At 45.2% G+C, this 24,569-nt stretch overlaps 1 protein-coding gene across 1 annotated transcript; it reads right to left on the reverse strand.

The window, feature by feature from the left end:
- Positions 1-3,176: 3,176 nt before the first annotated feature.
- Positions 3,177-16,272, reverse strand: PROKR1 (prokineticin receptor 1). The gene is made up of 2 exons (XM_004029348.5): positions 14,849-16,272; positions 3,177-6,559 (listed from the first exon to the last, which is right to left on the reverse strand). The coding sequence occupies exons 1-2, from the start codon at positions 15,331-15,333 to the stop codon at positions 5,863-5,865; spliced, it is 1,182 nt and encodes a 393-aa protein (XP_004029397.1). The 5' UTR covers positions 15,334-16,272; the 3' UTR covers positions 3,177-5,862.
- Positions 16,273-24,569: the final 8,297 nt, after the last annotated feature.

Genomic DNA, 24,569 nt, shown 5'->3' on the forward strand with positions numbered 1-24,569 from the left:
TTTTAGCCCTGATGCTAAATCTTATTATGTAAGACATTAAAGATTTAATATAAAGAAATGAAATATAAATATTTATATAATTATACCACAAACTTAAACTAATTTGAGAATTGCATTTTAATAGAATTGATTTCTTCCGTATTCTTAGGTATTTTATTGAATAAATTTGAAAGCATTATTTTGAGAAGAAGCTGTAAACTTCCCTGGATGCCAGAAGCTCCCAAGACACTCAAAAGTTAAGGACCTTTGCATTAGGGTCAGTTGTTACAGGTAAATGAAACTTCTCAGAGAAGGAAACATAAAGATGGGAGTGGTGTTAGTCTCAGTTTTTGAGAAAATCTGGTTAATTTAGATGATGATTTATCACTTAATGATTGGATTTAAGGAGAGAGGTGTTTATTTGGTTTACTAGAAAGCCTAAAGAAGGGCTAAACACTTCATATAAAGGCTGCAGCACAGAGTGATTAAAAGCCTGAGCTCCGGAGTTGAACTACTGGGCTTCAAATTTCAGCGCACCATTCACTGCTTATGTGACCTTGAGCAGCTTCTGTGACTTAAGGCTGTTTCCTCATCTGTAGAGTGGGAGTGATACTTGCCCCTGACTCAGAGGATGGTACGAGGACTGACTGAGACAATTCCTGTAACATGCTCAGCTCAGCCCAATACATGGCAGATTCTCCTTGCTGTTAGTATTAAAGTCAGCCAAGTTTGTTTCCAATAACCTTTCCCTTCATATTCTTTTTTTTCCTAATTATGAAATGCCTCCCTCACCCCATCACACAGACCTGTTTCATACAGCCAGTTTCTCTCTGTCCTTGGCCCCCCACCGCCTCACTCCCATCAAAACCCACTCTCAGATAAGGCTCTGGTATTCCCTTCTTATGTCTCTGTGTGTTTTCTAGTTTCTGAGCTACGTCTTCCAGGAATAGCAATCCCATCATTGTGTGAGAGGTCCTCCCCTCCAGGGAAGAGCAATTTCAGCCTCCAAAAGCAGATAAAAGAAGTATTTCAGGCTGGCTCATGCCTGTAATCCCAACACTTTGGGAGGCCAAGGCAGGTGGATCACTTGAGGTCAGGAGTTCAGGACCAGCCTGGCCAACATGGTGGAACCCCGTTTCTACTAAAAATACAAAAGTTAGTTGGATGTGGTGGCGGGTGCCTGTAATCTCAGCTACTCAGGAGGCTGAGGCAGGAGGATCACTTGAACCTAGGAGGCAGAGGTTGCAGTGAGCAGAGATCGCACTACTGCACTCCAGTCTGGGCAACAGAGTGAGACTTTGTCTCAAAAAAAAAAAAAAAGGAAAGAAAGAAAATGTTTCTCTTGCCAGGTGAAACACTCATCCTTTTGCTTCTCTGCACCTTTTTCTTCTGTCCAGCTCAAGTCTCACCTCCTCCCAAAAGCCTCCCAGCCTCTCTTGTCCTCAACAGCAGGGGCAGGAGGTGGCCCTTGATGTGACTAAACTCTGAGCACACAGGGTCTGCCCACCCCTCTGGACGTTCAACCAAGTATGGCTTCTTCTTTTTTTTTTTTTTCTGAGACGGAGTCAAGCTCTGTCACCAGGCTGGAGTGCAGTGGCGTGATCTTGGCTCACTGCAACCTCGGCCTCCCGGGTTCAAGCGATTCTCCTGCCTCAGCCTCCTGAGTAGCTGGGATTACAGGCATGTGCCACCACGCCCAGCTATTTTTGTATTTTTAGTAGAGATGGGGTTTCACCATCTTGGCCAGGATGGTCTCGATCCCTTGACCTTGTGATCCGCCCACCTCAGCCTCCCAAAGTGCTGGGATTACAGGCATGAGCCACCGCGCCCGGCCAAGTGTGGCTTCTTTATTTCTCTCCTCTGATTTCCTGGGGAGGGCAGCTGTTCTCATGAACAGGGGCCTAGTGTCATTCCTTTTAGATTCCTAGGAACACCCAACTAGGCAAGGTAAAGAAAGGGTATCTGTAAACATTTTTTAGCAGTTCTTCCTTAAAATCTCCTGGCCTCCATGCCTGTGCTGTGAGTTCCCAGGGGTAGAATGAGCTAAACTTGGCATGCAAAAGAACTAGGAATGTCTCTGCTAAACTTCTTAAGTAAGGGGTCTCCAGAGAAGGCCAGAAAGGGGTTGAACAGTCACCTCAAGGATTCTTGAAAAGGATCCTGCCCTTTGTAAGACTCTGATGCTCCCTGCATCCAGGAACACTGTGGTAGAAGAGCCCTGGACTCAGCTTCAGGAGCCTTGGGGTCTAACCCTGGCTCTCATAGTGACCAGCTGTGTGACCATGAACAAATATCTTCCCCATTCTGGACTTCAGTTTCATCAGCTGTGAAATGAGTGGTTTGAATTTTATATTCTCACTTCGACTGTAGAAAAGAGAATTGGACTCATTGTTTGTGGATATATTCCAAAATATATCATATATTTTTCAAGAATAGGACTCATATTTATAATTTTCTGATCATCTTGCAAATTCTTTGGCATTCTTTTTCATAAGGAGCCTGGAACTTGTTTCATGCTTCAGGGATTGCTGGAGTGATCACCACATTGCCTTGTTTAGTGTCATTCCAATTATTTTTTAAATTGTACTCAGTAGAAAAAATCTCCAAAAGCTTTACTGTAAATCTGCCCTTATACTTTAGTTATGGAAACAGTTTGATTTTACAAAATCACATCTTTATCCTTCCGTATAAGACAACATACTTATCTGTTTGCATACTGAAAGTATTTAGAGAACAGAATAGATACACATAGCACAAGTGTCATTTTGTGAGGCTTACCACAAGTTTTTGGAGAAGCCATCAGCTGGGCAGCTAGTTAGATGAATCTGAACATGGCACGGTACATCATAGGTTTGTCTCTTGCTCACTTTGCATGTGTGGATATTAAGCCTGTTCAGGTTTAGCCTTAGCTTATGTAATAGACATAAACAGGTCCTCAAATTTCAAGTCTTGGCACTCAGATGGCTAAAAAGTATTAATGGCTTTACCAGAGCAGACTTCTAGGAAGCGGATCTATAAATCAGTTAAATCTCTTTAGGATGGAGAGGGGAAGTTTGTAGCATGAGTTAGCACTGATCTCACAAATCATACGATCATGGAAACTACTTAGTGTTCACTCAAAGAACCATGTCACTGTAACTAGGAAAAGGATAGGAAAGGAGGTGGAATTCACAGGACATGACACTCCATGATTTTCTGTATATCCAAGTATTTTCATTTCACTTGATAACAACACAACACTCTCATTCACTATAAAATTACAAGCAGACACTAATATTTGGAAGTAATACAGATAGTTGAGTGAAAAATTGATACATTTTAGGCTGAAAAGCAGAGTGGGGTTTGGTTGTCGCATATAAAAAGCTCCTGTTTAATACAATCAACTCTTGTTTAGCATTCTTAATGAAAGCGGTGAACATAATGACAATAAATTGTATCATTTTTAACTTTTTAATATAAAAGCTAACCTTCCAGATTTTAGAATGCAATATATGATCTTATATAAAAAATAAAAATGGCCTTCCAATGCATTTTGGTTTAGGCTAATATTTTAATTAATTTTACTCTCCAAGAGCATTCTGATTAAATTGTAGGGTAAGTCTACTGGGTGATAAATGGGAAGAAATAAATAGGTTTTTGTAATGTGTCTTTCAGGGAAATAAAGTAACTATACAAAATAAACTTTGCTGCCCAAAATAAGGAGTTGACTATATTTGGAGGGGAACATGTCACACAGGTGCCACTTAAATAACCTTGTAAGTGCACTGCTCTAGAGTTAAATAAGAAAAAGACAAGTACACGCTGTAGCCTACACACTCGTGAGAATAAAAACAGATTGAGAAACAACTATTCCATCGCCCAGATTCAAGTTGGCTGGGAACAGGCATGGGAAGATGATCAGCACTTCCAGTACCACAAAGATACTCCGATTCTGGAGTTTCCAAACCCCTAAACTCATCTTCTAACCGGAGACTCAGCCACCCTTTCCTTTATGCGTCTACCAGCAAATCTCATGACCTTGTTTGCACAACCATGTTATTAGGCACATAATGCATACAGCACTGTTATGAAGCACAAAGGAATAATTTACACAAAGAAAAATAAAAGTGGAGACGGCCAGGTTTCTGAATACACAAGCCAAAGTAAGAGGTTTTTCTTGTCCAGGCGCACTACACGTAGTTCCTAGTCCATCCTTTGGATAACTTGTGTGGTTAAAGGCATCTCCCACGTATTGTCTCATTGGCTTCTCATAGCCACTCGGTCAGAAGGTATCACAGAAGGTATCACAGAAGGACAAAGGTGTTACCTTTGTCCCCTCGGAGAGGCTTTGCCCAGGGCTACACAGTTGACAGAGTCAAGTCTGGCTCTCAGATCTCCCAACTCCAAAATACCAAACTCCAAAACTCAAAACATCAAACAAAGGAGGCAGGTTAGAAAGTGGGATGAGTTTTCAACAACCTATGGGGTCACTGAAGCTCATTGTTTGGTCTGACACTACCCATCTGTGTGTCCCCTTCTTTCCTGGGTGCCCAGACTTCTGGAAGATGCATCTGACCTGCATCCCCTGCCACTGGATCACATGACTTCATTCACACTGAGGACTAGAAATGTGTGGCTTATCCCTCCTAAGAGGACCCCTATTTTAGAAGCAAAGCAAGTCTTAATCCAAAGGAACAAAGACTAGGATGGGATTCAGGTGCCAGTAATAAGGATATCTTGCCCTCAAATCATATCGATGAGGATACCTTACCATGCTGTCTGGTTAGGAGGGAACTCTTCATCACTCACATTTGAGAGCTGGTGAAAACAGAAAAATGAATGAAGGCCACATCCAGGAGGTATTGTGTCCACTTTCAAAGATTCTATGCTTCACAAGTGTGGAGGCGTGAGAGGGAAGGGAAGGACTTAAGGGGAAGCCTAATTGGTCCAAATGAAATAACAGGTGGGAATGGTATCATCTGTGTACCTGGAGAGCCTGAGCCCCTGCCACACCTGAGCTGCACTGAGCCCCGCATGCTTCCAGTTTTGCCTTCCTGTTCTGACTCTCCTCCACTTGCACCTCCCTTCTCACTGAAGGCAAAAAGTCCATGGAGCCCCGGGACATGCTTACCCTGAATCCAGGCTTCCCCCTCTGGACTTACTCCAGGTACCCAGAACCCCATAATTCCCTGTCCAAATGGCATCCAGGGTCTATGTGTCTTCTTCGCCAAGCCAGTCCTTCTGATGAAGAGCCTTACCACCTATGTGCAGAGCCCTGGGCCTGAGGGTGGCCATAGAGCAGTGTGGGAGGAAGAGTTTGCACAGAACTTGGCCATGAATACTGGGATGTCCATGCACATGCATGCAAGGCCCCTCGCCATGAAAGATGAGAGGAGAAGGGCTGCAGAAGGAGCCTAGAGTCTCTTTCATATTCTTGCTCCAGCCTTGCAAATGTTAGGCGTGAAGTCCAGTGGAAGAATATTCCCAGAGATGGGCTAGATTAGTGTCTGGCCCAGAGATACTCTCACACTACGAACACATGTATTGCAATCCTAGATACCTACTCCAGTTCTTTTGTGGAAACTCCCTTATTTCTATTTACACCACCACATTTTCCTTGGTTTAATTCCAATTTCATTTTGCCAACTAAATGCCATCAACATATATAGGTTTTACCAGTACCTACTGGCGTGCAAATTAGACATTCAGCAAATGCCACTGTTGATTGTGTCTGGTCACATGCATTTTAGAAACTCTGAGCTCTTGAAAACATTGCTCACAGAGTGGTCCATTTACCTTACCCTCTGCAGCAAACAAAAAGTTCCAGGTTGATGTGCATCCAAGCACACTAGTCAGTGTCCACAGGACCCTGCTTTGCGTTTAAACTTTGCAAAGTCCAGGGGGTTATTTTAGTCTGATGCAGTCCACCTCTTCGGTGGCAGGCATCCCAATTGTCTTGAGGTCCAGGTCTGCACTGGACTTACCGCCATTGTAAGAAGCCTTCCAGTGGAGCAACATGATCTTTTTGAAGTACTTGACGGTGTCGTTCTTGACGGTCACGAAGCACAGAGTGTTGATCATGCTGTTGCTCATGGCAATGCACTCGACGATGTAGAAGGCAGTGAGGTAGTGCTTCTCCTTCACGAACACGGTGGGGAAGAAGTCGCGCACGATGGTGAAGCCGTAGAAGGGCGCCCAGCATAGCACGTAGGCGGTGAGGATGCACATGAGCACCAGGACCGTCTTCCTGCGGCAGCGCAGCCTCTTGCGGATCTGCTCTGTCTGGAATCCAGGGACCGCCTTGAACCAGAGCTCCCGGGAGATCCTGGCATAGCACAGGGTCATGGTGACCACGGGGCCCACGAATTCGATGCCAAAGATAAAGAGGAAGTAGGACTTGTAGTAGAGCTGCTGGTCCACAGGCCAGATCTGGCCGCAGAAGATCTTTTCCTGGCTCTTGACAATGACGAGGACCGTCTCGGTGGTGAAGTAGGCGGAAGGGATGGCGATCAGGATGGACACCGTCCACACCAAGGCAATCAGGCCAGTGGCTGTTTGGCACTTCATCCGTGGTCTCAGCGGGTGGACAATAGCCAGATACCTAGGGCAAGAACACAAGTGGAGGCAGCCACTGTGAGAAAGAAGTGCTGGATAATCTTTTTTTTTTTTTTCTTTTTTGAAACAGGGTTTTGCTCTGTCACCCAGGCTGGAGTGCAGTGAGTGCAGTGGCATGATCATAGCTCACTGCAGCCTCGAACTCCTAGGCCCAAGCAATCCTCCCACCTCAGCCTCCCAAGTAGCTGGGACTAGAGGTGCAATGCACCACATGCGCTAATTTTTTATTTTTATTTTTTGTAGAGGTAGAGTCTCCGTATGCTGCCCAGGCTAGTCTCAAACTCCTGGGCTCAAGCAAACCTGCTATTTCATTTTGCAGCATTCTAAGGAGCAACAAAATGGTATGTGTGGAGGAAACTCCCAATGGTACATGGGCTTCTGCAAAAGGCCAACTCGAAGCAAACCCCAGTGTCATCTCTAATTAGCTATGCAACCTCAGCCAAGTTTTGTTGATGCTCTGACCCTTAGTTTCCTTATCTGCACAAGTTTTGTTGGCTGTTAAATATTAAATGTGATAATGTATGCACTATGCCTGGCACAGTTTTAAGCCTAATATGTACTCAAAATGATAACAATTAGTATTAAATATAATAATTCCTCCCATCGGTTTCTAGCCTGGCACTGTTCCCAGCTCCTTCCTGTTCTTGGGCTGTTCATTCTAATTACCTCTCAGTTTAGAGCTAAAAGGGCAAGATAATTCAAAGAGTTGGGAGAATCTGCCCTTTCCAATGGAAACAGTGGGCAAAGGTTTTTCTTCATTCTACATTCTAAAAATTGTTGCTTTGCATGCAAAGGAGGAGGAAAAGCATGTGGCCATGTGTCTCATTTTCAGGTGGAAAAAAGGAAGGCAGTGAGAGATGAGTGACTTTCTCAAGGTCACAGACCACAGGACCCTTCCTTGATAGAAAACATTTAACCCTACCTCACAGGATTGATGTGAAAATCAATTGAGAATATACGTGAATGTATTTTTTTTTCTAACTGCAAAGCACCAGACAGTAAAAAGATACTGCTTTTGTCCTTTCAAAAAAAAAAAAAAAAACCCACATTGCTGTTACCACAGTGGTCCAGGAACACAAAGAGAGAGCACTTTCTAGGGGGGATGTGAGTCATTGTGCGGCATGAGAGCTGATAGCCTCTTTCCGAGAGAGAACGCACACAGCTTATGCAGAGAGCTCCGGTTTCCTGGAAGACGTCCTGTGGCTGGCAGAGGGTGGAAGCTGGGGAAGGAGAGAGATGGGGAGTGAAGTGGGAGGGGATTGACTGGTCAACAGTGGAAACAAACACAGTCTCACGTGTCCAGAGCTTATTCCAGGTAGAGCCCAGAGCAAATGTGAAGGGGGCCTGAAGGAAAGCCAAACCGGTTCTGTTTTCTTTGAAACCAATCCCTATGAAGTCATCTTCCTTGGAATTTTGATTTGAAGAAAGGTTCATTCTTACTTATTTTTTTTTTCCTGACTGTATTTCTGCTCTTTCTGTCCCTCCCCCACAGCCTGGGCAGTCAAGCCTATTGAGCATCCTTCAGAGAGTTCACAGGAGTGAGGCTCCAGCTCTTCTAGCCCCAGATGTTAAATGAAGTAGGATGGGTTGCGCCCACTCTGGACGCCCGGCCGACTGCCATCCCTGGCACTCTAGCCAATCTCCCGAGTACCAGAGGGAAAAAAGGGAAATGTCTGCAGGGTGTTGGCAATGCTATTGTCAATGCACGAGTGCGGGCCCTTCATTAAGATCGCGGTGCTCCTGATGTAACCAGAGCCTCAAACTCGCCCTGACTCTCAATGAAAATGGAGAGTTTAGACATTCTGCTCTCACTGGCTCCATTGCTGTCTGTCTACCCCACCACATTCTGCTGCTTACTCTGAGAAAGAAATTTCCTATTTCATATTTATTCACTATAAGAATTTTCACCACATAATTCTATTCCTTTTCCCGATAGTAGCTACCTAAGCCTTTATGATGCTTCAAACACAGAGTGTGTTTTCAATAAACGTGGGAAGGAACAATGACCTAAGACTCAGAAGACCACAAATCTAATCCCAGCTTTGCCAGAAAGTTGCTCTATGAATCTGAGTCATTTTTCTTATCCCTGTAGGTTCACTTCCCTCATCTGTAAAATGGGAATATCACCTAGATGCTATGAGGCACCAATGAGACACTGCACATAGCAACAGTAAGCTATTAATATACAAGGAATTACTAGCATTTTAAAATGTATTTTTTCCCAGAGCTATTCTGTATACACAGCAATTTTCCTTTACCTGTTATTGGCAAACACTCAATTTGCAAGTCCTCTCCTCCTTTCTATTTTATAGGATAAACTCTACATATCAAAACTAATCTTCGGGGTAATCTGTGACTACCTATCAGATAGTCATTTCATTCTGGGTCTCTCTGACATCACCCCAACTCCATCCGCAGAATTAGTGCCATGAGCTGTGCAAGAGGCCTTCCTGATATATTTACAAATAGGCAAATTGCAGAAAACTATTTCAAGAATTTCCATCAGCTTTGTCAATGCTAGGACCAGAACTCCAGAACTCTAGCATTAGTAATGCTGTGTTTGCTTGTGTTTGTAAAGAAGTTTACAATTTACAGAGCATTTTCAAATCCACTTTTTCACTAGATAATTCCAACCCTACTAAATAGGTAAGACAGTGACAATATCCACTCTATAGATGAGAAAACTGAGGCTTGGGGAAGTTAAATAACCTGCCAAAAAGCCATACAACTAGATATCAACAGAACAACGACTCAGACCCACATCTTGCTGCAAATCCAGTGGCCTCTCTGAATGCTATTTACCCCCTCTTTTTTCATCCAAGAGCAAAATGATGCCCCCTCCTCTTGCCTTCCTGGCATCCCAGCAGCCCTTCTCCTCTTTCCTCTCCATCACAGTTGGTTTCTAACTATTGGTGTTCTAAGAAGGGGTCTGACATCTGGTGGCTGCTTTTCTCTGCTTATATGTATGCCCTTGGCTTGCCCTGTGTGTCTGCCACTACAGTGGCTTAGGTCCAGATTCATGTAGAACTAACAGTTCCCAGAGAACAAGGAATAAAGGCTGCTAGACAAAGAGACGGTCCAGGCAATAACTGTGATAATAATGGTCTGGAAAAGAAGTATTTGGGCTCTGTCTCCGTTCCCAGGACCAAGCCCCAGATCAAATCATGGTAACAGTGGTCTCAGCAGCTACTAGGCTAGTCATGGGATGGGCAGAGATAACACAACCTGATCCTCAGGCCAGTGGCCCTGATAATGAGCTCACCAGGAGGCTTCTGTGCTTCCTAAGGTTGGGTGAGATTACTCAGGCCTTAGCTTCATCAAGACAGAAGAAGAGAGCTTCTTCACAGGTACTTTTCTGGCCAGTTTCCTCAGGATTCTGGGTAAAAGAGAAGTTCTCTGGAGCCCCCACACGCTGTGGGATCTTAGTGTCTCCACATCAAAAGGAAACCCATACCTGTGGCTGGGGCAGAGGTCTCTCATGATCCTTTTTTGTTTTGTTTTGTTTTTTTTAAAAGACAGGATCTTGCTCTGTCACCGAGGCTGGCTGGAGTGCAGTGGCATGATAACAGCTCACTGCAGCTTCTATCTCCTGGGCCCAAGGGTTCCTCCCACCCCAGCCTCCTGAGTAGCTGGGACTACAGGCACATGCCACCATGCCTGGTAAATTTTTTTTTTTCTTTTGTAGAGACAGGATCTACCTATGTTGCCCAGGCTGATCTTGAACTCCTGAGCTCAAGGGATCTTCCCGCCTAGGGCTCCCAAAGTGCAAGGATTACAGGCGGGAGCCACCACACCTGGCCTCATGATCTTTTTTAGTTTCCTCCTGCCCTCAGGTCTGACTCCCTCTGCCTGGCTGTTGAGACCTTCTGGAATAGATCCTATTCTTTCTGATCTCTACTGTCCTTGTGTTTCTTACCCATACCTGACATCCCTCTCTAAAGTACCTCAAATTCACTTCAGGCATTCCCACCTCTAGGCTTTTCCACACACTGTTCTACCCACTCTCTTGGGAAAACTTTCCTCTCCTTTGTTGATCTTCATTTGTTGAAGGACAGTTAGAAATCCACCTCCTCCATGAAGCCTCCTCTGACTACTCCAGCACAAAATGATCTCACCCTTCTCTAAATTTTATTTAAAATTTATCCTTTACTTATTCTTTAACTGTTTTGTAAGTGTTAGTTCTCCCTGGTCCCACCCTACCCCCAACTCTAGATGGTCAGCCCCCCAAGAGCTGTGATCATGTCTTACTTCTTTTATAACCTTTTACTCTCTGTGAATTCTGAGTACCTAACAGGATTTTGGTGCAACTTCACCCTCATTGAGTGCCTAGCGCTGGGTGAATAGACATGTAAAAAGCTGGCTGGACACAGTGGCTCACACCTGTAATCCCAACACTTTGGGAGGTCGGGGCACAATAATTACTTGAGACTAGTTCAAGACTAGCCTGGGCAGAATAGCAAGATCTCATCTCTAAAAAAATTTATTTTTAATATATAAAAAGCCATGGGGACAGTTCTCAGAAAGATTGCAACTATTTTTGGGAAAACAGGACATAAATATGTTTAACCATGAGACTGGGAAGCAGTCTGGGGCTAGATAATAAAAGTTTGGAAGAACAGGTGAAAGAGTTTGAGCCATACTTTGTAGACAATGGAGTTATTAGAGGTCTTTTAAGCAGGAGAGTGGAGACATGTACAAGATAGAAGATTAACTTGGCTGCAGCCTTGCTTACTTCCCTCGGGCCACATGGAGGCTTCTCTCTGTTCCTCTGTTTGTAGAACCCATCTGGTTTGTTCCTGCCTCTGGGCCTTTTCACTTACAATCCCCCTTGTCTGGGATGCTTGCTCCCTGTCTTCCCAAGGCAGGCTCTTTCCCCCTGTGTCATTCAGAAGCCAGTTCAAAGGCCTCTCCTCGGAGACCCTTCTCTTGACTACTCACCTAGAATAGGTCCCACCCTCAGTCACCTTCGACATTTTATGTGTGTACTTCTTTTGTTCAGAGTATTTCTTGCTTCTGAAATTACCTTCCTTTTGTGTTTGCCTGACTGGATCTCTCTCCATCCTTTGGTTATAAGCTCCAGGAAAGCAAGGAGTTTTTTTTTGTCTTATTCACTGTCATATCTCCAGAGCTTGCAATAGCATCTGTCACATCACAGTTACTCTATAAAAATGCATTGTTTAAATGAATGAATGAATGAAAGTTTAGGATGGATTGTCAGGGGAGTAGCGTTGACAGATGGGCAGATCCAAGAAACACTGAAGGCAGGAAGACCAAGAGGAGACTAGGATACCAGCCCTGAATGAACAAATGGGTATTGCCAAGACCTGGAGGTTGAATGAATGCTGGTAAAGAAGGGAGAGCAGCCGGGACAGAGGAGACTTTCTTCTAGGTTAGATGCCTGGGAGAACAATGGAACCAATAATATAGACAAATACAAGCAGGTAGATGATAAATAGTTCTGTTCTGGCATTTTGTAAAAATCTTGTATTTTTTTTAAATCACATCATAAAAACAATAATTTCAATGAAAGCAAAAAGGTTAGTGTGTCAGAAATGTTCATTACTTTACCTGCTTTTTTGTTGTAGACATTCCTATAAGGGTTAATTTAAGAATTATCATATCCACTGTTTATTTATTGCTTACTGTTTTGAATATTGTTCTAAGAAATTAAATATATTTATTTCATTCAATCCTCAAAGCAACCCAATACAATAGGCTTTCTTTTTATCCTCATTTTGTAGGCGAGAAAACTGAGGCAGAGAGAGGTCAAATAACTAACATAATACCCAACACACAATACAGCTGATACTTAAACCCAGGCAGAATAACTGCCAACATGGCTACAGAAATTTCATTAAACAAAAATAAAGACATTTTTACAACTAAGTAGATTTGTTATAAACCAAGATAAAAATTAGTTGCTCCCAACTGATCAAATCCTGAACAACACGTGAGACCAGAGAAAAATTAATGATTCCTAGACCACAATTAGAATGGTAATAACACACACAAATAAAAATAATTGCAGCAAAGATCACAAACATCAATAAAAGAATGGGCATTGGAGCAGCCATTCATCCACCAAGACCATTGGGCAGCCCTGTGAAGGCACATGGTGCTTTCCTCGAGGTCTGGGTACAAGCTTCCAATCATAACCCCACTCAACCATAGCAGCTCCCACGGTGCAAAGCATTTTTTCTAATTCATCTTTCTTATTGTATCTAATTTCCTTTGTGTAAACTCACACTGCAAGAGAAATGCTTGCAGTATTTCAGACAGGCTCTGTTTGGTATGAAAGGAGGTTATAAGCTTGAAGAAGTTCAGTAGATGGAGACTGACTGATTGACACAGATATCGCTCTTACATGTTCCAAATAACCCAATGCCCCTTAGTGTATCCTGGCTTCGTTTCCCCTTGAAGCTACTTCCTCCTACCATTGTTACTCAGTTCAAGTGGTAAAATGGATCTCATCCGGGGAGTAGGGTCCCACTCCACAGGAGGCACCCTACCCTGCTTTTAGTAGCTGAGCACATGTAGTTTCTTGCTAGTATGAAACTTCAGGAAATGACTCTGTATGCTTTGTCCTGTTCATGGGTTAAGAGAGAAGGTGGCAGCTTCTACTTTCAAAAAAGTTCAGAGACATAGTCCCTGGAGCTCTTCCTTGGCAGCTTTGAAAGGAACCTACGAGGTAGATACTCTACTTGACTGCTCCCCTCCTGCTCCTTCAGTGGTTTCATGCGGGGTCCTTGTCCAGGTAAATGAAAAGCTGCAGGGCTCTGTGATTCAGTGGAGGGAATTTGGCCAAGAAGAAGTAGCACTCTGCAAGGATCTACGGGGACAGACCAAGGGCTATGTAAGCTGCTAACTTCCTGATGTCCTTCCCTAGAGAAGGGAGGCAGAGTTTCCACCCCTCAGCGGTTTTATAGACAGAGGCTCCTTGGTAACCCCGTTTTCTCAGGTTATCCTTTTCGGTCATCCCACCCCTGGTCGCCCTGCCTACGGTCTCAGAAAACAAGCTCTCTTAGCTGTGCTCCTCCCTAGAACACTGTCCTGACTGTGAGGGCCAGGTCAAACCCCCTCAGATCCTTGAGGCCAGAGAACAGGGAGAGCATGTATGCCTCAGGCTCTCTGGGTTAAAGGAGAGAGACAGGCTGTTCAGATCCAAGTACACAGAGGCCTGATTTGATCCTCAGGATAACTGTCTCTAGACTGTAACCAGGTGCTTTGTAATGACAGTCCAGCTGTGGGCAGAGGAGCTAGCAAAGATTGTCCCCCGAGGAACAAAGACCAGCCTGGCCCATTAGCACAAGTTTACACTAAAGGAAGAGACTAAGTTGAAGAAAGATATGCAGAGGCTGCTCTTCCTGGTTTTATTTGCGATCACCAGAAACAGGTCTTCTGCACTATCTGTGCAAATGGACTAAAAGGTGCAAAGTGATTAATGCAACAACGAAAAGTAAATAAACATATGTTCCCCTTTTTTTCAAAACAAATCCCTCAATCTTTTTATTTTTATTTATTTATTTATTTTTTAGAGACAAGGTCTCCCTCTGTCACCCAGGCTGGAGCACAGTGGCATGAACATAGCTCACTGCAGCCTGGAATTCCTGAGCTCAGGTGATCCTCCTGCCTCAGCCTCTCAACTAGCTGGGACTACAGGCACACACCACCACGCCCAGCTAATTTTTTAATTTTTTCAAAAGATGAGGTCTGGATATGTTGCCCATGCTGGTCTCGAACTCCTGGCCTCAAATGCTCCTTCTATCTCGGCCTCCCAAATTGCTGGGATTATAGGCTTGAACTGTTTACCACAGCCAGTCATAAATCCTTGAATCTTATTTAAAAACAGATGATGCTAGAAGGTCATATTTTAGTAGAGGAAGTGTTGATGAGATAGAAACCTCCTTCAAGATTTCCAAGTTGACTCAAGAGGTAACTGCCTGGAGCTTAAAGTGTCCCTCAATATCTCCTCTTACCTGTCTACTCTAGACCTTGAAAGGTGTAATATCTAGGAAAACATCCATAGCAAGGGAGATCAAAAGCTTCCCATCACCCAACTCTAGAGGGCTCTGCTGTCTTCTGTCTGAACAAAGCTGGAAAAGGATAACTCTTCTCACTGTCAGTCCATGGGCAAGTTTTTGAGTCCCCCATGCATCCACATCTAGGGGGAATAGAGACACCTCTCATCAATCTGCAACTGCAGTACAGGAGGGGGCAATTCCAATGCCCCTTCCTCCCTGACCGCCTTTGTTGTCCCCACTGCTGCTGCACTCACCTGTCAATGGCGATGGCCAGCAGGGCATTGGTGGAGACATAGAGAGAGACAGTGCGCAGGTAGTTGACAGAGGTGCACAGGACGTGGCCGTGCTCCCAGGAGAGCTGGCGCACCACATAGTAGTCCATCTCAAATGGGCAGCAGACAATGGCCACCAGGAAGTCAGAGATGGCCAGGTTGGCGATGAGCAGGTTGGTGAGGTTGCGCAGTTTCTTGTAGCGGACGAGGGCAGCGATAAAGATGAAGTTTCCAATGCCGCAGACCAGCATGATGCCCACCAGGGCCATCCCAATGACAATCTTGGCAGCAAAGAACGTCCTGGAATTGGTCACATCCTCATCTTCATCCAAAGGCATATCATAGTCGCCGTAGCTGAAGTTGAATGGGAAGGAAGTGGCATGGGCTCCATGAGGGTTGAGCACAGAAAGGAAGCTGGTGGAGGTGTTGGTGGCATTGTCATCCATGAACCCCATGGTGGTCTCCATCTGGCCAGGTGGTGCTGTGAGCAACACTGCTCAGAATTCCCCAGGGCAATGTCTGCAAGGCTGATGTCACCCCTCTCTGCTATCAGCCAGCTCTCCCTTAATGAGTCAGAATGTCTCTGCCAGCATCTTTGGGGTATGGTATCTGAGCTCCATTCTAAACCTTTGAAAGACATACAAACAGTTGGCTATATGTTGCAGTAAAGCTGGCCAAATTCAAAACCACCCTGTAACCTAAGCAGACCTATTAGCTCCCTGCCCAGAGTGAACATAGGGTGATGGAGTGGAAATAAAGGAACCAATGAGAGAAAATGAATGAAAACCACATACTCAATTAGGGAAGGGTGGATTGCTATAGAGACAATCAAGCACTGGCTCAGTTTATTTCTGTTCCACTGAAGACTCAGAAGTGTTGAACCTTTTCTCAAGGACAAAAGTTGGGAGTGTGGGGAGGCTGAAGAGAAAGAAATTTCTTTATATGCTATTTAAGAGGGAGGGCTTTCAGACAAGCCTGTCTGCTCTCCTTGCTCTTCTGGCAAAACATGGCTCTAAAATCACAGAGCCATAGAGCAGCCACCTTCCTCACTATTTGCTGGACTTCCTGTTCCCACATTAGAACCTGCTGTGACCCTAGAAGCTGGGAACAGCATTTATGAAGGCCTGTCCCCAGACAGAGGCTGTAGGGTAAAGTCACAGCCTGTGACTAACCAAGTGATGAGAATGGGGATGCTAGAGCAAAATTTTTCCTTGGCTGGTTGACTGTCCAGAGGTAAATAGCTTAAACACTCAGAGGTTCAACTTCTGCCAGGCAGGAGATCAATAATGTCTGCACAGCCTGGAGCTCCCTGGAGGAGAGTGTTACACCCTAGAACTGCAAGGAGTTACTACTGCGCTCTCAGGCCTCCTCTGTCAGCTGCAAGGAAGGGGAGCGAAATCCTGATACAGGGGCTCCACCACACCACATAATGGGGCTGGGGTGAGGGGTCTAGAGGGGTGTCAGCTGCCCTGGTGGGGACAGGGAGGCAGCCAGAGTCCCCCTGTCCCCTGCTCTCTCCCTGCAGTCCCTCCCAAACCCTGAAGACATCAGACCAGGGAGTGGGACGTAGAAGGAGGGCTGAGGTCTGGAGAGCACCCTAAAACAAATGTCAGGAGAACAGAAGGAAGAATGCAAGCCTGAGTTTCCTGGGAAAGGAAGATGAGGAAGATGCCCAGGACCCCACCTCCCCACCCCCAGGAAAGCCTGCTCTCCATATTCCTCCGAGGCAAAACATCTGGAGCCTGTCTTCTTGGGGCCAGGTTTAAAGTCCCTCTGCGCCCCAGTGAGGCTCAGCCCCATTGCTGCCTCTCTTTCCTAACTCCTTACCCTGATTTTTTCCTTCCTGCGAGCTCTCAATTCTGTCTGGCTCAGCCCTTGCCCTCTGCCCCGTCAGGGAGGAGAAGCAGAACTCAGCTGAAAAGAAGGAGGGGGGCAGGCTTGGAACCCAGGCGGGACAGGCCCCACTCCTTGCAGGTCCCGTGGGTCGCAGAGGCATGCCACTCCTGGAGGGGTACCCCTACAAGCATGCTAACTGAAGGGTCAAAGTAGTGTTTAAAAGCAAAGAATATAGAAGCTTCGGCGGTGGAGAGGAGGGCGTCACGAGATTAAGGATGATTGTCCAGAGGTCTTTTCTCCTTTATTCTCACCGTTCAGAGGGGAACCCCAATCCTATCCCCACCTGGTGACCTCTCGATCGCTAGAAGCCTCTCTCACAAACCCCTGCTGGCAAGTCCCCCGCCTGCTCCCAACTTTCTCCCTGGAGCCTGGGCAGCTTCCCCTAAGGACAGAGGAGGGGAAGCCTGGCTCTCCTGAAGAAACGCACAGGAGTGAATCCCTGGCAAAGTCCCCTCTTCACTCAGAAGCCGCCGCACCCCACGGCCGCAGCCAGTGCAGCGCGGGGTCCCTGGAGCATCCTCCCCGGGAGGGCGCGCTCTGTACCTGCGGCATCGCGGAGCCCGGCAGGCAAGGTCCGGGTTTCTTATTCCGGGGCCGGATCAGGAGACGCTTCTTCCAGAAGCCGGCAGGCGAAGGGCAGGTCCCCGCTCCCTTCCTCCTCTGCTCGGGGCTCTTTCCCGGCTCTGGCGGGGGAGTTACCTTCGCGCCGCCGCTGCAGATCCCCCGGCCCGGCCCGCGCCGGACTCGCTGTCCCCGCCTCCGGTGGCCGTGAGGCGCCGAGGTGCGGGCTCCTGGCGAGGCGTGTCGGGGGCCAGCTGGGCTGCGGAGGCCGGGATCGCCCTGGGCGGGAGCGTCTGGAGCTCCCAAGCGGCCGCTCGCGACGAGGACGCGCGGGAGGGAGCCGGGCCAGGCGGGCTGCGCGTTGCCCGGCTCAGGCTTCGGAACGGCCGCCTGGGGCAGGAACGGGGCCGCTGGGGCTCCGGGCAGGGCTCTGCGTCAATCCCGCGCCGGGGGCACCCATGCGGGGCGGCTGTGCCCGCCTCGGGGCACGGGGCTCTTCGGCGGCTCACCTTGGCAGCCCAGCGCCGTCGGAGTGGGCGGACACCGCCCCGCTCAGCCGCGAGCTTGCAAAGGACCGAGGAGCCTCCCCCGCTGCCCACACACCTCCTCAGGGGACACTCAGGGGCCGGCCCCAACCTGGTCCCCTGGGCCAGCCTGAACGGACACCAGGGCCATCTTTGTTGCCAGCTGCCCTACCTCTCCGTAAAAGAGGCTCAGAGAAGTGCTTTCTGGAGAGCAAACAAGGGGGCGGGGTAGCACACTGGAGAGAGGAAGGACCCCCGCCCAGGGATGTCTGCTTAGAAGGCTGGGACGCACAGCGCTGACTTACAGAGCACAGTCTACCTTTACAAGCCCATAGATTCCTCAAAACATGAGGCATATAGTCCCGCAATCCCACTCCAAGGTATGTAACCCCAAACTATTGAAAGCAGGGACACACATACACTGATGTTCACGGCAGCACTATTCACAGTAGCCAAAAGACAGAAACAACCCAAAAGTCCATCAGCTAAGTGGATTAACAAAATGCATATAGTATATACATGCAATAGAATATTATCCAGCTGTAAAAAGAAATGATAACAAGTGTTGGTGAGAATGTGGAGAAACTGGAACCCTGTGCACTGTTGGTAGGAAAGTAAAATGGTGAAGCCACTGTAGAAAACAGTATAGGGTTTCCTCAAAAAGTTAAAAAATACAATTACCATATGATCGAGTGTTTCCACTTCCGGGTGTCTAACCCAAAAAATTAAAAGCAGGGTGATACGGTTTGGCTGTGTCCCCACCCAAATCTCAACTTGAATTGTATCTCCCAGAATTCCCACGTATTGTGGGAGGGACCCAGGGGAAGGTAATTGAATCATGGGAGCCTGTTTTTCCCATGCTATTCTCGTGATAGTGAATAAGTCTGATGAGATCCTGTGGGTTTATCAGGGGTTTCCACTTTTGCTTCTCCCTCATTTTCCTCTTGATGCTACCACGTAAGAAATGCCTTTCACCTCCTGCCATGATTCTGAGGCCTCCCCAGTCACGTGGAACTGTAAGTCCAATTAAACCTCTTTTTGTTCCCAGTTTCCAGTATGTCTTTATCAGCAGCGTGCAAATGAACTAATACACAGGGTCTCAAAGGCATGTTTGTACATCCATGTTCATAGCAGCATTATTCACAATAGCGAAAACATGGAAACAATCCAAATGTCCATCAATGATGAAGGGACAAACAAAATGCTCCACATACACACATACACTCACATGGGAACTTCCAAAAGTTTGTGGGAAAATGGAATTAAAAGATAAAAATAAAAATACATAAACTTTAGCTCTCAGCATAAGCTCCATCACGTTCAAGATGCTTTTGTAATGATGTCAGACATTTAGTCCATCTCTAAAGGACTAAGGATCCTGGGAATTTTTCTATTTTATTTATTTTCATTTTTTTGTTGACACAGGGTCTGGCTAGGTTGCTCAGGCTGGTCTCAAACTCATGGCCTCAAGCAATCCTCTCACCTCAGCCTCCCAAAATGCTGGGATTACAAGCATGAGCCACCAGGCCTGGCATGGGTCCTGGGAACTTAACCATGTCAATGAAGCCTTTTTTTTTTTACATTATTAACATAAGAAAAATGGCTGCTCCTTAAAGACTTTTTAAGATTAGGAAATGAAGTCAGAAAGAGCCAAATCAGGATGGTAAGAAGGATGGCTAATAATTGCCCTTGTTCGATTAGAGGAATGAGCAGTAGTATTGTCATGGTGGAGAAGGACTCTTTGGTTGAGTTTTTTCAGGCATTTTTTCTGCTAAAGCTTTGGCTAATTTCTCAAAATACCCTCATAATAAGCAGATATTTCATTCTTTGGCCCTCTACAGAAAATCACATGCAAAATACTGTGAGCATCCCCCAAAAACTACTGCTATGACCTTTGCTCTTGATTAGTTTGCTTTTGCTTTGTCTGGACCACTTCCACCTCTTGGTAGCCATTGCTTTGATTGTGCTTTGTCTTCTGGATCACACTTGTAAAGCCCTGTTTTTTCTGTTATTACAGTTCTTCAAAGAAATCTTTCATGATCTTGATCCCACTTGTTTCGTATTTCCATGGAAAGCTCTATTCTCGTCTACAGCTGATCTGGTCACAACAATTTTGGCACCCATCAAGTGGAAAGTGTGCTCAACTTTAATCTGCCAGTCAGAAATGAGTAAGTTCAACTGATTGAGGTGTCCGTGGTGTTGGTTATTGTTTATGCTGTTAATCATCAGTCCTCTTCAATTAGGGCATGAATAAGATTAATTTTTTTTCTCACAAATTATGTGGATGGTCTGCTGCTGCAGACTTCATCTTCAACATCCTCTCGTCCCTTCCTGAAATGAGTATCCATTTGTAAACCGCTGATATCTTTGGGTCATTGCCCACAAAAAGCTCTTCGTAAAGTATCAGTGATTTCACCATTCTTCCACCCAAGCTTCACCATAAATTTCATGTTTGCCGTTGCTTTAATTTTTCAGAATTCATGTTCCTCTGAGAGGGGCTCTTTTCAAACTGATATCTTATCCTTCTTAGTGACTCAAACTAGATCCTGTTCAGACATGTTGTAACAAATGAGTACGAGTTTATTTGGGTGCAAACAAAAATTGAAATCCATGCTTACTTTTTTCATAATATGCATGTTCCCCGAATTTTTGAAGCCCCTTCATGTGTATGTGTGTGTGTATATACACAGAATGGAATATTATTCAGCCTTCAAATGGAATGAAATTCTGACACATGCTACAACACGGATATACCTTGAAGACATTGTGCTAAGTGAAATAAGCCAGTCACAAAAGACAAATACTATATGATTCCACTTACATGAGGTAGCTAGAGTAGTCAAATTCATAGAGACAAAAAGTAGGATGATGGTTGCCTAGGTCTTGGGGAAGGAGGAATGGGGAGCTATTGTTTAATTGGTACAAAGTTTCAGTTTTGCAAAATGAAAATAATTATGAAGATGGAGAGTGGTAATGGTTGCACAACAATCTGAATGTACTTAATACCACTGAACTGTATATGTAAAAACTGTTACAATGGTAAATATTTTTTTTCACTTTACCACAATGAGAAAATGGGGAAAAAAGGAATGGTGTACTGACACACGCTACAACATGGGTGAATCTTGAAAACATGATGCTAAGTTAAATAAGCCTATCACAAAAAACAAATATTGAATGATTCCACATATATAAGATACCTAAAATAGGCAAATTCATAAAGTCAGAAGGTAGAATGATTGTTACCAAGGGATGAGGGGGAGGGGGAATAGGAGATTATTATCTGATGGGTTCAGAGTTTCCGTTTGGGATGATGAAAAAGTTCTGGCAATGGATAGTGGTGATGGTTGCACAACATTGTCAATGCATTAATGTCACTGAATTGTAACTTAAACAGTTAACATGGTGAATTTTATGTTATGTGTATTTTACATATGCAGCCATGCATCACTTAACAATGAGGGTATGTTCTGAGAAATGCATCATTAGGCAATTTCATTGTGTGACTATCATAGAGTGTACTTAACACAAACCTAGATGGTATAACCTACTATACACCTAGTCTGTACGGTATAGCCTAGTGCTCCTAGGCTACAAATTGGAACAGTATGCTACTATACTGAATACTATAGGCAATGGTAATATAATGGTAAACATATCTAAACATAGAAAAGGTACAGTAAAAATATGGTATTATAATCTTATGGCACCACCATCGTATATGTGGTTCATCTTTGATCAAAACGTCATTATGCAGCCCATGACTGAATGTATCTCCTATAGTATAGCTCGGACCTCCTTAGCAAGGCATCCACAAAGGCCTATACGATGTTGGCCTCCAGTTTTCTGTAGTGGAAAGAGAGTGCTGCCTGGGATCTGGATCTTTAGTACATTTTGCCACTATCAAAATATACTAAAGGTACAAAATGTATATGACTTTAGGCAAGTCATATACCATCTCTGGGGTTCTCTTTCCTCATTTACAAAATGAATGAGTTGAGCTTGCACTAGGAAATCACTGCCAAGTTCCAGTACTTCATGCAGTATCTTCCCCTGGCCCATATACCTCCCTGGACACTTTCTCCTGTCATTTGCAAAAATGTCACAGCTGTTACACATCTCTGAGGCTCATGTCACCTGGAAGGTGGAAGAGGACAGTGGGAAAGAGTATAAGATAAGGAGTCTACTGCCTCCTTTCTACCTAGCTCTGCACATGTGAACGGTGTCACCTTGGGCAGTGTGGTAACCAAAACCTAGACTTCCTCTTTTGAAATTAGGAATTACAATAGCTTCTACTTCATAAGGTTGTGGTGAGGATTAAATAAAATACGGTGGGTTAAATGCTTAGCACAATGCCTGGCACCTAGCAGGCACCTGAGAAATGCCAGCTATTACTATTCCTTGGTGATTCCTTCTATATCTGGCCTCGTATGGGGTCGTAACTAATCTTGAGACTTTGCTCACATGTCATTTCTTCCAGGAGGCACTCCTTAATTCCTCCAATGGTTTTCATGTCTTCCTTACGTCTTGTTGGTTCTCTTTAAATGCACTTTTGTGCACCAATTTGCTTTCCATCTTGCACTCTTTCTGAGAAGGAGCTATGTCTCATTCATTTTTGCATCCTATTCTGCAATGTTTTTCAGACTTGCCTGATTATATGAATTATCTGGAGTGGTAGTTGAACCTACTGATTCTTAAGTCCCACTTCAAACCAAGGGAAGGGGCCTAGAAATCTAAATGTTTAAGCAGCACCCCAAGTGATTTTCTTTCTTTAGAGTCAGGGTCTCACTCTGTCACCCAGGTTGGAGTGCAGTGGCACAATCATAGCTCACTGCAGCCTCAACCTCCTGGGCTCAAGCCATCCTCCCACCACAGCCTTTCAGGGTAGCTATGACTGCATGCATGCCATTATGCCCAGCTAAGTTTTTCAGGTTTATTTTGTAGAGATGTGGCCTCATTATGTTGCTCAGGCTGGTCTCGAACTCCTGGCTTTAAGCAACCCTCCCACCTTGGCCTCCCAAAGTGCTGGGATTACAGGTGTGAGCCACTGCACCCAGCTCCAGGCAATTCTTATTATCAAGTGAGTTTGAGAATCTAAGAACTTACAACAGAGCTAGGCACAAGATACATAAATGTTTATTTGTCATTCCATGTAGCATATGTCTTCCTGACTGCATTTGTCTCTACTCAAAAATAAAAAACAATACTGGTTTGATATGAATGATTGTGATAAAATTGATAGCCTCTAGAATTGATGAGGCATCACGGAATGCATTCACTATCTAATACTGCATAACAAATCATCCCAAAACATAGCAACTTAAAACAAATATATTATCTCATAGATTCTGAGGGTTAAGAATCTGGGAGTGGCTGAGTTGGGTGATCCCAACCTCTAGGTCTGTCATGATATTGGAGTCAAGCTATCAGCAAGGGCTGCAGTCTCATCTGAGTGTTCAAGTGAGGGAGGATGCACCTCAAAGCTTACTTATGTGGTTGTTGCCAGGCCTCAGTGTTTTACTGGCTATTGCTGGAGACTTTAGTTCCTTACCATGTGGGCATAGCTCTAGGTTTCCTGGGTGACTTCACAATGCGGCAGTGAAACTCTCCTACGTGTGCTATATGCTGTTCATCACAAAACAAACCCTGGTACAATGTGGAAAGGGAGCCATAAAGGTGTGTGAATGCCAAGAGGTGGAACCACTGGAGGCTAACATGGAGGTCATCTTGGAGGCTGACTACCACACAGAACTTAGAATTTTCCTTTTCCACTTCAAAGATCTGGCAGGAAATGGTAGTTGAGGCTAACAATGAATTTAGCCACAATGAAGATACGTTTGACCTTCAGTGTAGGGAGGTGGTGAATAACTTCTCGGGACAGAGTCAGGAAGGGCATAACCGGGGTGATTTATTGGCCTAGCACCTCCTTAGGGGAAGTGGAATAATGGGAGTGGATGCAGTCTGTCAGGCTCTCTGCACTGCAAGCCCTGCTGGGGACTCATTAGAACGGTTTGGGTGACTGCATGTTATTTTCTGTCCCTCCCCACCTCCTCCTCTATCTGAGAAACAAGCATCTGTCTGGGGCCCTCTGAGGAGTTAATCCTATTAGAATTTTAATGATTTGTCTCTGTGACAGAGTTAAACCAGGGCTAACTTGGCTTAAAGCAAAATCTGGCACTCATTTTTTTTTTTTAAAGAAAGGAAAACAAAATTTGATCCTGGCACATGCCTCTAATCCAACCCTTGGGGAGGCCAAAGCAGGAGATTCGCTTGAGCCGAGGAGTTTGAGACCAGCCTAGGCAACATAGTAGGATCTGTCTCTAAAAAAAATACAAAAATTAGTAAGGCGTGGTGGAGCACGCCTTTAGTCCCAGCTACTCTGAGGTAAGAGAATCACTTGAGCTTGGGAGGTCAAGGCTGCTGTGAGCTGTGATGGCATCACTGCACTCCTGCCTGGGTGACAGAGCAAAACCGTCTTTCTCTCCCCGCCCCCCCCCGCCACAAACACACAATCTGGAACTCCATTGATAAAATTGTTTAACTTGTTGCCCTAAGGATGCCAAAAGCCTGGAAATTTTGTCTGTGATTAGATTCTGTGGGCACAAGAGTCAGAAGTGCCTTGCCTCACCCTGCCCACAGAGAGATCCATAATATCTGAGAGAATTTGCTATCCCAGGGAGTCCTGGCCACACGTGATCAAAATAACTGGTTTGGGAAGTACT

The sequence above is a fragment of the Gorilla gorilla genome, chromosome 12 (genome assembly GCF_029281585.2).
Source record: "Gorilla gorilla gorilla isolate KB3781 chromosome 12, NHGRI_mGorGor1-v2.1_pri, whole genome shotgun sequence".
Taxonomy (NCBI): Eukaryota; Metazoa; Chordata; class Mammalia; order Primates; family Hominidae; genus Gorilla; species Gorilla gorilla.

Excerpts from the sequence above, each read along its gene's own strand:
- PROKR1 (XM_004029348.5), bottom strand. The coding sequence starts at position 15,333 with ATGGAGACCACCATGGGGTTCATGGATGACAATGCCACCAACACCTCC. Across the intron at positions 6,560-14,848 it reads CTGGCCATCGCCATTGACAG|GTATCTGGCTATTGTCCACC; the intron begins GTGAGTGCAGCA and ends TTCTTGCCCTAG.